Source organism: Mirounga leonina, unplaced genomic scaffold, assembly GCF_011800145.1.
Source record: "Mirounga leonina isolate KUSES-001 unplaced genomic scaffold, KU_Mleo_1.0 Mir_173, whole genome shotgun sequence".
In the NCBI taxonomy this organism is placed as follows: domain Eukaryota; kingdom Metazoa; phylum Chordata; class Mammalia; order Carnivora; family Phocidae; genus Mirounga; species Mirounga leonina.
In genome coordinates, this window is record NW_023270447.1 from 22,581,292 (window position 1) to 22,593,680 (window position 12,389).

The 12,389-nt window shown below is 41.7% G+C and overlaps 2 protein-coding genes across 3 annotated transcripts in view; one reads left to right on the forward strand and one right to left on the reverse strand.

Moving 5' to 3' along the window:
* SH3GLB1 (SH3 domain containing GRB2 like, endophilin B1) overlaps positions 1-3,608 on the reverse strand; it is a 35,608-nt gene extending 32,000 nt beyond the window's left edge. The window contains exon 1 of one of the 2 annotated variants that reach the window (XM_035018123.1): positions 3,426-3,608. In XM_035018123.1, coding sequence (XP_034874014.1) covers positions 3,426-3,497 — 72 coding nt within the window. In that variant the 5' untranslated portion in view covers positions 3,498-3,608. The remainder of the gene's footprint in view (positions 1-3,425) is intronic. The other variant, XM_035018121.1, reaches the window with a different exon arrangement.
* A 208-nt stretch (positions 3,609-3,816) lies between these two features.
* Positions 3,817-12,389, forward strand: part of ODF2L (outer dense fiber of sperm tails 2 like) — a 282,358-nt gene continuing 273,785 nt past the window's right edge. The window contains exon 1 of the mRNA XM_035018119.1: positions 3,817-4,557. The gene's annotated coding sequence lies outside the window, so the exon portion shown is untranslated. The remainder of the gene's footprint in view (positions 4,558-12,389) is intronic.

Genomic DNA, 12,389 nt, shown 5'->3' on the forward strand with positions numbered 1-12,389 from the left:
TGAGCCGAAGGCAGACGCTTAACGACTGAGCCACCCAGGCGCCCCAATAGTTTTTCTTTTTTAAAACAGGGAGTGTTTACTTGTTAACGTAATAACATAAAAATTTTTAAGTAAAATGAAAAAAGATATGGCAGTTGGCCACCCAAAGAATGGTCTATTCCTTAAGGTATAATTTGATTTGAATAGAAATTATTATTTAGAAATGTGAAAGCTAAATTCCATTCCTACTGTTCTTATTGCTTATAATGAGTAACTGGCATAGTTCTTACCCTATTCTTAGCGTGAAACTTGGCACTTGACACTATACTGATGTCAACGCAATTTAGCCTGGGAATTCAGTTATTGACTAAATACTAAAATGACAAAGCAATGTTTTTGTTGAAAATTACCAAACAACATTCCAAATTTCACGTGTTACATTTTGGAATTATTTTTTTTCCTTACATAATGGAAAAAAAAAAAAACCCAACAGTACTGTGCAAAATGTCAAAACATTCAAAAGTCTGATAGTATAATGAAACTCAGCTTCGTAACTGTCAACATTCCGTCAATGTTTCAACTACTCCCCTTTTCTCTCTTCTGGAATATTTTAAAGCAATCCTCAGACATGATATAGTTTATACATAAATATTTCGAAATCTATTTCTAACAGATACAGACTTAATATAAAAAGACATACTGAAGTCTGTTCCTCCTGAAATTTTTCCCTTCTTCAGTAAATGGCTCAAGCCAAAACCTTATAGCCATCCGTAACTCATCTTTCCTCCTTCCTACCCTAGAGCCAATCTGGGAAGCAATACTGAACAGATTCTGAACCTTCCCTGCTATCACTTTCACCTAAGTTATATCACTTTTTGCCTATCCTATGGCTACAGCTCCCTAACTGATGTCCTTAGTACCCCAGAACCTCAGTCTTTGCACTTGTTCCTTCTGCCTAAATTGCTTTTCCTCCAAAAAACTGGAACTGTCACTTCCTTGAGGTCTTTTGGAATTTGATCCTATTGGAAAGGCTTGCCATGATCATTATGTCTATACAACATGGCAAAAACTGCCACCCCCGCCATTTACTTATTACCTCTGGCCTTTTTCTCCATCACCTGATGTATTTACTGTTAGATTATAAGCTCCAGGAGGGCAGATATTTTGTTAATTTATTCACTGCTGTATCACCAGTGTCCAAAACAGTGTAAGGCAGACACGGAGTAGGCATGAAAGTATTTAATACCGAAAATTATTTGATAGCTCAAGAGATTAGGGCAGACTTTAAAAACTAAAGAATCTGAAACAATGAGTAATTAAAATTCATCTAGGGTACTCTTTTGAGAACTTTGCTAGATTTTTTATATCAAGTCTATTGACAATTTAAATCAAATTCTAGTACATGTGTCTGTCCTATTTAAGCACCGTGGATTATGTACCTGAAAACATACCTGTCTTTAAAAGTGTCATTATAATGTCAAATCTCCACTCAGCAAACAAAATCATTGGGAATCAGCAATAAAACACCAAAGGCCTCTTTTCAGTTAACTTTAAGTCTCACAAATCAAATTCATTTCAGACCTTCAGGCACTCATTCTTCTTGCTCCCCATCTTTGAGCTATTAAAAGTAGGTTAATTTAAATCAAGAAATTATTTTAACCATACAGCTCAATGTCTTTACAATATAGCTTATATTTTCATGGAGAATAGGGAGATGAGGGTTAAGGCAGCTAGCTTATTACTCACTATGCAGATTATGGAACTGAGAATCAAGACCTAGAAGGAATTTCCCATGCTGTAAGTGCTATCTGCTTAAGTATTATTGAAATGCTCAGACTGTAGTACTAGATGATCTTTAAGGTCTCTCTAGCCTGTAACATTCTGTTATTCTTTTTTTTTTTTTTTTAAAGATTTTATTTATTTGATAGAGAGAGACACAGCGAGAGAGGGAACACAAGCAGGGGGAGTGGGAGAGGGAGAAGCAGGCTTCCCACTAAGCAAGGAGCCCGATGTGGGGCTTGATCCCAGGACCCTGGGATCATGACCTGAGCCGAAGGCAGACGCTTAACCGACTGAGCCACCCAGGCGCCCCACATTCTGTTATTCTATATCTACAATGCCTACCCTGGAAGAGAGAAGCAGCTTGCAATGTAGATCAGACAGCACCTGGCTATTTACTAGCCATGCAAGTTAATCAAGTTTCTTAACCTCTCTAAGGCTACTTCCTTATATATAAAAGGAGTTAATAATATCTATCTGGCAAAATTACAGAAAGGATAGTAGTTAATCTGTCAAATGCCTTGCAAACGTTTGACGGTCTTTTCACAATATAGGCTGCTATTACCTTGCTCTAGTTCTACCATTCTTTTGCCAAGAGCAGTGCAATGTAAGATCAACTATACCAATAAAATTGCGGTAAAGGAGACAAGTATAGTAAAGGCAGGACAACTGATTTACATTTCAGTATCAGTTCGGTATGCATATCAGAAAACTATTTTTGTTTTCTCTTTACAAAAGAGAATGTTGTTGCTACTGTGACTATGCCATTAACACCAGATTGTTTATAACTCTTGTTGTGGTGAAATTTACATCTGCTCATAGCTTTAACTGAGTTGGCATAATGTGGGTGATGACTGTGGAAAACCGTCCAAGTTCCCTAGACTGTACTTCTTTGTGGAATGCCGCGAGAGCGCTACGTTTCCCCCTTAAAGTGTATTTGAAACACAAAACTCTGACAACAGGCAGAACACGAGTCGCCCCCTCCCCCCTCTCCAAGCCCTACTGCCGGCGCTTCCCATTTTGAGCTGAGTGGGAACCCCCAAACTCCAGGCCTCCCAAGGCCTTGGCGGAGAAGGACGCCAACGGGTGATCTCCATTTCACCGCGGACTGCCTAAGCCCAGCGACCGTCCTTTCAGGGAGAGAGAGAGAGGGGGCTGGAAGGAACTGTGTTGGCAGCTCTTTGGGTTCGGGGGCAGGAAAAAGAAACTTCCCTCTTGGACTCCGCGGGGAGAGTGAGGGAGACGAAAGGAAAGGGTGGGGGTGGTGCAAGAAAGGTCTGCGTCTCGGTTGCCGCGCGGGACTCGCAGGGCCCTCGCCCGCCCCAGGAGGGCGGCCACGCCAGCACCGTCGTCGTGGGGCCAGAGAGGCGGGCGGTGCTGTGTCTCGGCCCGCGGCCGAACTCGAGGTGTCCTTCAGGGCCGGGGGAGCTCCCGGCAGCGTCCCCACCCCGCCTCGCTTCCGGGGAAGCGGCGGTTGAACTGGAGGTGGGAAGAAAACGGCCGCCGGCCCCGGAGGGGCACCAGGCCGCGCCCATCAGCCAGGCCTCCGGCCGCAGGCCCGCCAGCCAGTCGGTGCAGCCGGGTGCGGAGAGCGCCGCCGCCTCGGGCGGCCCCTCCTTGGCCCTCTCGGGCGCCGCCGGCCCTGCCCCCACGCCCTACCGCGGTACCTGCACTGCGCGACTGAGGAAGGTTCCCGCGTCGGCCGCCAGCTTCTTCACGTTGAAGTCCATGATGTTCATCCTGGGCGGCAGCCGGGCGGAGCTGCCGGCTGACCTAGCGGGGAGGCGGCGCGGCCGGGCTGGGGCGCCGGGCGAGAGTGGCGGGGGCAGACGTGGTAGGTGGAGGGAGGCGGCGCCAGCTCCGCCGCCGCAGCTGTCGTTTCCGTGAAGGGGAAGCGAGAGGGTGGGGCGAAGGGAGAGAACGAGCGCTTCGGGGCGGGCCGCGCGCCCAGGCGGCGGCGGCGGCGGCCGAGACGCAGGGCCTGCTCCGCCGGGAGTGGGGCGTTAGCGTCGGCACTAGCCGCGGTGGGCGTGTCGGACACTGGCCGACTGGTAATCCGCCGTGTGGGGTGGGGTCTCGGACGGAGGGAGCCGGCGCGGGCCGCGGGGTGGAGCCTTTTCAGAGGTTATCGCGGGAGCAGCGACCCCTTCTGGATCGCCGCGGCGCAGTCGCTGGGCGCGCCGGAAGCTCGGCCAGCCGCCCAGTAGGGAGGGTCACGTTACCCCCGAGAAGGGAGCCTCGGGGTCGTAGAGCTGCTGTAGGTTTGCATTTAAGCCCCTGAAAACTAAAAGCAGACACAACCCAAATCCCCCTTTTTGTTTTAAGAGAAAATTTGAAAATGGTAGTATAGAATTACACCATCTGTGAAATTAGAACCAACAGCTCCCTGTCATCTTGTAGCACAAGCGCCCCGCTTATCCCGGACGCCTGGTGGCACTCGGCGAACGTTTGCTATTAGAATAGGGTTGAACTTACAGTTCCCACCGAGTCTGTTGCTCATTCAGCATTACTGAGAATCTTCTGTGTACCAGGACTGAATCAGGTGCTGAGATACCATGCTGAACAAGACTGTCCCTGGCCTCAAGGAGCTCTCAGTTCGGTTACTTGACAGCCTTCGGGGACATCTCCACCCCCACCTCAAGCTCTGTTAACTATTTGCTGCTGAAGGGACTTTGTGACTGTTTCAAGGCAGCAGGCCCACGCTGGATTACGGGAGGGACATGAGATGCCTACTGTGTGCAAAGTGCGGTGACGGGGGACACACAGTGCCGGGTGGAGGACGCAAAGAAGTATAAAATGGTGAGTGAGATAGAATAACTCTTCACCCTTAACATTCAGCCTGGGGAATTTTAATAAATGAGAATATGATGTGAAATCTGTTCAAGAGCCCATGATTCCAAGTAACTTCCTAAGCATCTTTCATGATGCCAACCTATGTTTGAATTACGTTAAAACAGGACATAGCACAGAGGGAGAGACAGTATTTCAAGAATAAGAAAACACTCCATGTTATTTTTTGTCACTGTCCTTTCGTTACATTAGGGCTGGGAAAATGCAGGCCCAGCAGGCAATGAAATGAGCTCATGTTTGTGCTTTAATGTTTTACTGAAGCGGTCACAGAAGCAGTAGCTGTTGTTAAAGGCTGAAAGATTCGTTCCTAAAGACAAAAAGAATAGCCGATACGTATAAATGTTTGTGTTCTTTTATTTTTTTGTGGTGGTGACAGAAACAACCACTTCTTTCTAAGGTAACTCCAAAAGAATGAGTCTCCAAGACCAAAACTACTCCGTGTATCTTTCATCTCAACCTGTTTTCCCAGAAATATGAAAAAAGGAAATATGTAATCAGGAATCTTGTTTTTCATTTATTGTCCATTTTAGATTTTTATGTGGAAAAGCACTTTCTCTCTTTCTGGACATCTGTCTTCACAATAAGTGTATTTGCTGTAATCTATGTTCATTCCATTTTAGGATCACAAAACTGTGCCCACCATTAATAGAAAAAACTCTGAATCCTCTTCCTCAAACATGTAGATCTTCCTAACTTGAAAAAAAAAAAAAACTTCTAACTTGTTGAGTCCTTTAGAGCTATAATACTGTTTCTCTGGTTTCACTGACAAAATCATAAGACTCGTGTATTGCCTCTATTCTCTTACTATCCATTTCCTGCCTGTTTCAATGCAGTTGACTTCCATTGCTATAACTACACCTAAATAGCATTCTTGAGGTTGCCAGTTATCTTCTTGATAAACTCATTGGCTTTTTCTCAGACTTCCACAGGACTCTATTCTCCACCTTCCCAATGATGCACACCTTTATAGGCCCTTATTATTTCCTGGTTTGCCCTCTACCTCCTGGACTTGTCCATTCTATTCTGCTGGCACTTCTGATGGCTTTACTGTAGGTATTCCTTAAGTTCAATGTTTAGCACTTTTTTTTAGTTCTCTTTTCTTTGATTAGTTTCTTAATCATGACTTCAATTATACCACTTCATTCTTTCATGCATTCATTCAGTAAATATTTTTTGGACATCTACTGTGTGCCACATGGTAATATTCTTGTGGCTGGCAGGCAACAAGACAGAACAGCCCTTGCTCTCATGGGATTTTATAACTAATCTGGTAAGACAGAAGTTGAATAAGTAAAGTGTGATGAAATGCCAAGGAGGAATCCAGAGTGCTTTTAAATGTTCATTTCCAGCCTGTACCTAGTAACCTGAATTCTAATTTGGAGGTTTGGTCTTCCTGTAAGCGTTCTAGATCACCTTTTAATGCTTTCTTTTTCTGTCCCCTATACTAACTTCTTATTCCAATACAAAGTATTATGAAAGCAATATTTTTAAGATCATACAAAGTGCTGAATACCTGAAATCTTCCCCCAAATTTTTAGCTTAAAAAAAATAAAACCTTTATAAAAATGGTTTTGTAGGTAGTATGATATGCATTTTAATTTTTTTTTTGTTTTTTTTTGTTGGTGGCTGACAAGGTGTTCATTACCTCATGTCTAGACCAATGACATCTAAAGTGGTGGAATATGTACTTCATTGGGGTATGCAATATGACCCACTGGAGTGCAGAAAAAATATTATAAGTTTGGTTTGTATTTTATCTAACAAATAGGAAAAATTTGTTTCATTAATTTTTTCAAAAGTATGGATTGACCCTGGTGTCCTTACTTTGCACTTTAACATTTAGACACATGTCACAGATAGTAAATGAGATATCCTAAGGGAAGAATGGGAATTTCACAACTTCAAGAGTTGAAATTAGTAATTTCCTTTAATTATTTGCATCAGCATATGGTAACATAATACAGTGTGGCTGGTTAAGTGTATTTATAGATGATATTATCGATCCAGTTTTAACTAAATAAACCTCCACAAAAATGGGCAAGTAGCCTAAAGAGTTTTCCCCACCCTCTTATACTGTTGGTGGGAATGCAAACTGGTGCAGCAAGTCTGGAAAATAGTATGGAGGTTCCTCAAAAAGTTAAAAATAAAACTACCCTATGACCCAGCAACTGCACTACTAGGTATTTATCCAAAGGATTCAAAACTACAGATTCAAAGGGGTACATGCACCCTGAATATTTGGGAAGATTTTATTTATTTGAGGGCGGGAGAGAGAGAGAGAGAGAGAGCGAGCGAGCATGGCGCACCAGTGCTAAGGGCAGAAGGGGAGGGAGAGGGACAAGCAGACTCCACAGTGAGCCTGATGCAGGGCTCGGTCTCATAACCCTGAGATCATGACCTGAGCTGAAACCAAGAGCTGGTTGCCCAACCAGCTGAGCCACCGAGGTGCCCCCACCCTGATGTTTATAGCAGCATTATCAATAATAACTAAACTGTAGGAAGAGCCCAGATGTCCCATTGACTAATGAATGGATGAAGATGTGAGATAGATATATATATATATATACACATATACACACAGTGGAATATTATGCAGCCTTCATAAAGAATGAAATCTTGGGGCACCTGGGTGGCTCAGTCGTTAAGTGTCTGCCTTCGGCTCAGGTCATGATCCCAGGATCCTGGGATCAAGCCCCGCATCGGGCTCCCTGCTCCATGGGAAGCCTGCTTCTCCCTCTCCCATTCCCCCTGCTTGTGTTCCCTCTCTCACTCTCTGTGTCAAATAAATAAAATCTTAAAAAAAAAAAAAAGAAATCTTGCCATTTGCAGTGATGTGGGTAGAGCTAGAGTGTATTAAGCTAAGCTAAAAGTAAGTCAGTCAGAGAAAGACAAATACCATATGTGGAATTTAAGAAACAAAACAGATGAACATATGGGAAGAAAAAAAAAAGTGGGAAGCAAACCACAAGAGTCTCTTAATGATGGAGAACAAAGTTGACGGAGGGAGGTGGGTGGAGGATGGGCTAAATGGGTGATGGGGATTAAGGAGGGCACTTGTTATGATGAACACTGGGTTTTATATGTAAGTGATGAATCACTAAATTCTATTCCTGAAACCAATATTACACTATATATTACCTAACTAGACTTTAAATAAAAATTTGAAAAGGGAAAGAAAGAATTTCCCCAAAGAAACCATCATTACAGGTAAGTAAACAAGAAATGCCAGAGTCGAATATATCAGGAAGGCTGTTGAAATATGGATTAAAAGATGATTAAAACTTGGTTCCAACTTTCAAGGAACTCATAATCTAGTGGAGGAAACAGATTTGTAAAGTAAAACACAATGTGAAAACGTTATACAAGTTTGTATGTAAGATTGGGCAAGAGGGGCACCTGGGTGGCTCAGTTGGTTGAGCATGAGATTCACGGTTTTGGCTCAGCTCATGATCTCAGGGTCGTGAGATCAAGCCCTGCCCTGTGTCAGGCTCTGCGCTCAGCGGGGAGTTTGCTTGGAATTCTCTCTCCCTTCGCCCCTCCCCCCTCCACTTCCATGTGCGCTCTCTCTCTCTTAAATAAATAAATAAATCTTAAAAAAAATTAAGAAAAAGATGGGGGAGAGTGAGAGGAACGGGGTATTAGCTAACAGGATAATAGAGGTGATAATTAAGACTTGTGGCTGGCTTTTGATTGATTTCATCTGGAAGATTGAAGTTTGAGGGTGAGGAGAGATGATCAGACTTTTAATTTAGAACATTTTTGGGTAGTGTGGATAATGAACTGGGGAAGGGCAAAGACAGATAGGAAGACCAATTAAGATTCTGTTACCATAACTCACCCTGTACTCTGCTGTCTTGATATTTTAAATTTAGAAATCTCATTTTGACCCAAATTCCCTCATTTGATCTCTCTCATTCCTTTGCTCATTTAGTGTGTTCTTACTATCATCAAAGCCTGCAGGCCCATGCCTCATTATTGTTCTTCCGATTTTTAACTCTCACCAGCACTCTCAGTTCCCTCTATCCTTCTGACCCATCAACCTACATTCCCAAATGAATGTTTTCTCTGTTCATGCTCTCAAACTGCCAAGCATTTTTAGGGAAAATGACACAACCTTGTAGATGGATGCTACTACCAATGCATGATTGCCCATTTCCATTGAACCTTTATACCTTTATAATTGCTTAGAAGTGCTTTTACTTCTTCCTAATGAACTCCTCATACTTCTGCAGACCCTACTGTGTAACTTTGCCACTTCCTTTAAGATGCCTGCTTTATTCTCATATGTCCTTATTCTCAGCCTTTGATACTTTTTCTTAACAGAGAAACTATAAAAAAAACTCTCATCAAGCTATATGGCAGGAGTTCCTTCAATCAAATTCCCATATTTCCACCTTTTGTCCTTTCCACCCACCCTGCACACCCATCGTTATTGCCAAATGCTTCAAAGGAAGAGGTATCCCAGGTATTCTCTTCTGAGTCAAGGAACTGCTCGCTTAATCTTGGCTGTGCATTGGCATCACCTGGAAAGTTTAAGCAACCACCGATGTCTCAGCCCCACCCCCAGAGTGTGGACCAGGCATTGGGATGTTTAGAAGCTCCTCCAGGTGATTCTAATGTGTGCCCTAGGTTGAGAATGAACCCATCATCCTCTGAAAACTTGCTCCCCAGTCTCTGCTTATAGGCAGATTCCCTTTCTCTCTTTTTTAAAAAATTATTTCATTTATTTATTTATTCATGAGAGACAGAGAGAGAGAGGGAGAGGGAGAAGCAGGTTTCCCGTGGAGCAGGGAGCCTGATGCGGGACTTGATCCCAGGACTCTGGGATCATGACCTGAGCTAAAGGCAGACACTTAATGGCTGAACCACCCAGGTGCCCCAGATTCCCTTTCTCTTACTGGATTGGGTCCCTCAAGGGCAGCAGCCATTTCTTATTCATTCTTATAGTTTTATGGTCTACATTCCTGGCAACATAGTGGATTCTCAATTTGTTAAATGAATGAAGTAATCAAATGAAGATGTATACAGTTCTTTTGTGGCCCCTCCTCTCCAATCTAAATGTCCAGCTACAGATTGAATATTTCCAGTGCTGAGCCTGTTTAGTTTGCTTTTTTTTGTTTCTTTTTTTAAAGATTTTATTTATTTATTTAAGAGACAGAGTGAGCGAGAGAGAGAGAGAAAGAGCACACGAGCAGGGGCAGAGGGAGAGGGAAAAGCAGGCTCCCCTGGTGAGCAGGGGGCCCACATGGGGCTCCATCCCAGGATCCCGGGATTATGACCTGAGCCGAAGGCAGTCTCTTAGCCGACTGAGCCACCCAGGTGTCCCTAGTTTGCTTTTCTTAAAAGTTGGTTTTCTTCTTGGGTTTCCTGTAATGGTAAATTGAATTATATGCACCAAATCACCTAAGCTAAAAATCTGAGTCCCCTGTGATTATTTACTCTTATTTCTCACACGCAATTGATCAAGTCCTGACAATTTTTTCGCTGAACTATTTCTCATCTTCATCTTCCTTTTTTTTTTAAATTGAGGTATAATTGACATACCACATTATATTAGTTTCAAGTGTACAACATAATGATTCACTATGTTGAATCAGTTACAAAAATTTTTTTTCTTGTGACAACTTTTAAGAACTATTCTCTTTGCAACTTTCAAATATACAATATAGTATTTTTAACTATAGTCACCATGTTGTACATTACATCCCCATTACTTATTTATTTTATAACTTGAAGTTTGTATCTTTTGGCCCCTTTCACCTGTTTCTTCCCCCGAGCTCCCTATGGCAACCACCAATCAGTTCTCTGTATCTGTGAACTTGGGTTTGTAGTTATTATTGTTGTTTTAGATTTCACAGATAAGTGATATCATATGGTATTTGTCTTTCTCTGTCTATTTCACTTAGCATACTAAGTCCACCCATGTTTTCACAAATAGCAAGATTTTATTCTCTTTATGGCTGAATAATACTCCACTGTATATGTTTACATTTACCACATATCATATTTTCTTTATCCATTCATCCACTGATGGACACTTAGGTTATTTCCATATCTTGGCTCTTATAAATAATACTATAATGAAGGAATATGGGGGTGCAGAAATCTTTTTGAGTTAGTGCTTTCAGTTTTTTTAGGTAAATGCCCAGGAGTGGAATTGCTGTATCACATAAAGTTCTTTTTTTAATTTTTGGAGAATCTCCATACTGTTTTCCAGGTAGCTGCACCAATTTACATTTGCACCATCAGTGCATAATGATTCTCTTTTCTCCATATCCTCGCCAACACTTATTTCCTGACTTTTGAAAATAGCCATTCTAGGGGCGCCTGGGTGGCTCCAGTCGTTAAGCATCTGCCTTCAGCTCAGGTCATGATCCCAGGGTCCTGGGATCGAGCCCCGCGTCGGGCTCCCTGCTCGGCAGGAAGCCTGCCTCTCACTCTCCCACTCCCCCTGCTTGTGTTCCCTCTCTCACTGTCTCTCTGTGTCAAATAAATAAATAAAATCTTAAAAAAAAAAAAAAAAGAAAATAGCCATTCTAACAGGTGTGAAGTGGTGGTTTTGGTTTGCATTTCCCTGATGATTAATGATGTTGAGCATATTTTCATGTACCTGTTGGCCATCCGAATATGTTCTTTGGAAAAATGTCTCCTCAGATTTTCTGCCCACTTTTTAATTGGATTTTTTTTTTTGCTATTGAATTGTATGACTTCTTTATGTATTTTGGATTTTAACCCCTTATCAGACATATGACTTGCAAATATTTTCTCCCATTCAGTAGGTTGCCTTTACATTTTGTTGTTTTCCTTGCTATGTAGAAGCTTTTTAAGTTTGATATAGTCCCACTTGTTTATTTTTGCTTTTGTTGCTTTTGGTGTCAGGTTAAAAAAAATCATCACCAAGATCTATGTCAAGGAGTTTACTGCCTATGTTTTCTTCTGGGAGTTTTATGGTTTCAGTTTATGGTTTATACATAAGTCTTTAATCCATTTGAGTTAATTTTTGTGTGTGGTGTAATATAGCAGTCCAGTTTCATTCTATTGCATGTGGCTGTCCAATTTTACTATCACCATTTATTGAAAAGACTATCCTTTCCCCATTGTTCTTGGCTTCTTTGTCATAAATTAATAGAACATATATGTGTGGGTTTATTTCTAAGCTGTCTATTCTGTTCTGTTGATCTATGTGTTTGTTTTTTGACAGTACTATATTGTTTTGATTACTATAGCTTTGTAATACAGTTTGAAATCAGCATTGCCTCCAGCTTTGTTCTTCCTTATCAAGATTGCTTTGACTATTCTTTTTGTAATTGATTTTTAGTTTCATACTATTGTGTTCAGAAAAGATACTTGATATAATTTCAGTTTTCATAAACTTATTAAGACTTATTTTTTGGCCTAATATATGATCCATCCTGGAGAATGTTCCATGTCTACTTGAGAAGAATGTGTGTTCTGTTGTTTTGGGGTGGAATGTTCTATATAAATCTGTTAAGTTCTTCCAGTCTAATGTGTCATTTAAGGCCAATATTTCTTATTGATTTTCTGTCTGGATTATCTATCCACTGATGTAAATGGGGTAATATAGTCTCCAACTATATTGTATTGCTGTCTGTTTCTCCTTTTAGGTCTATTTGTATTTGCTTTATATATTTAGGTGCGCCTATATATATACTGGATGCATGAATATTTATAAATATTAAATTCTCTTGTTGGATTGCCCCTTTGTCATTATGTAATGCCCTTTGTCTCCTATTATAGTCTTTATTTTAAAATCTAGTTTG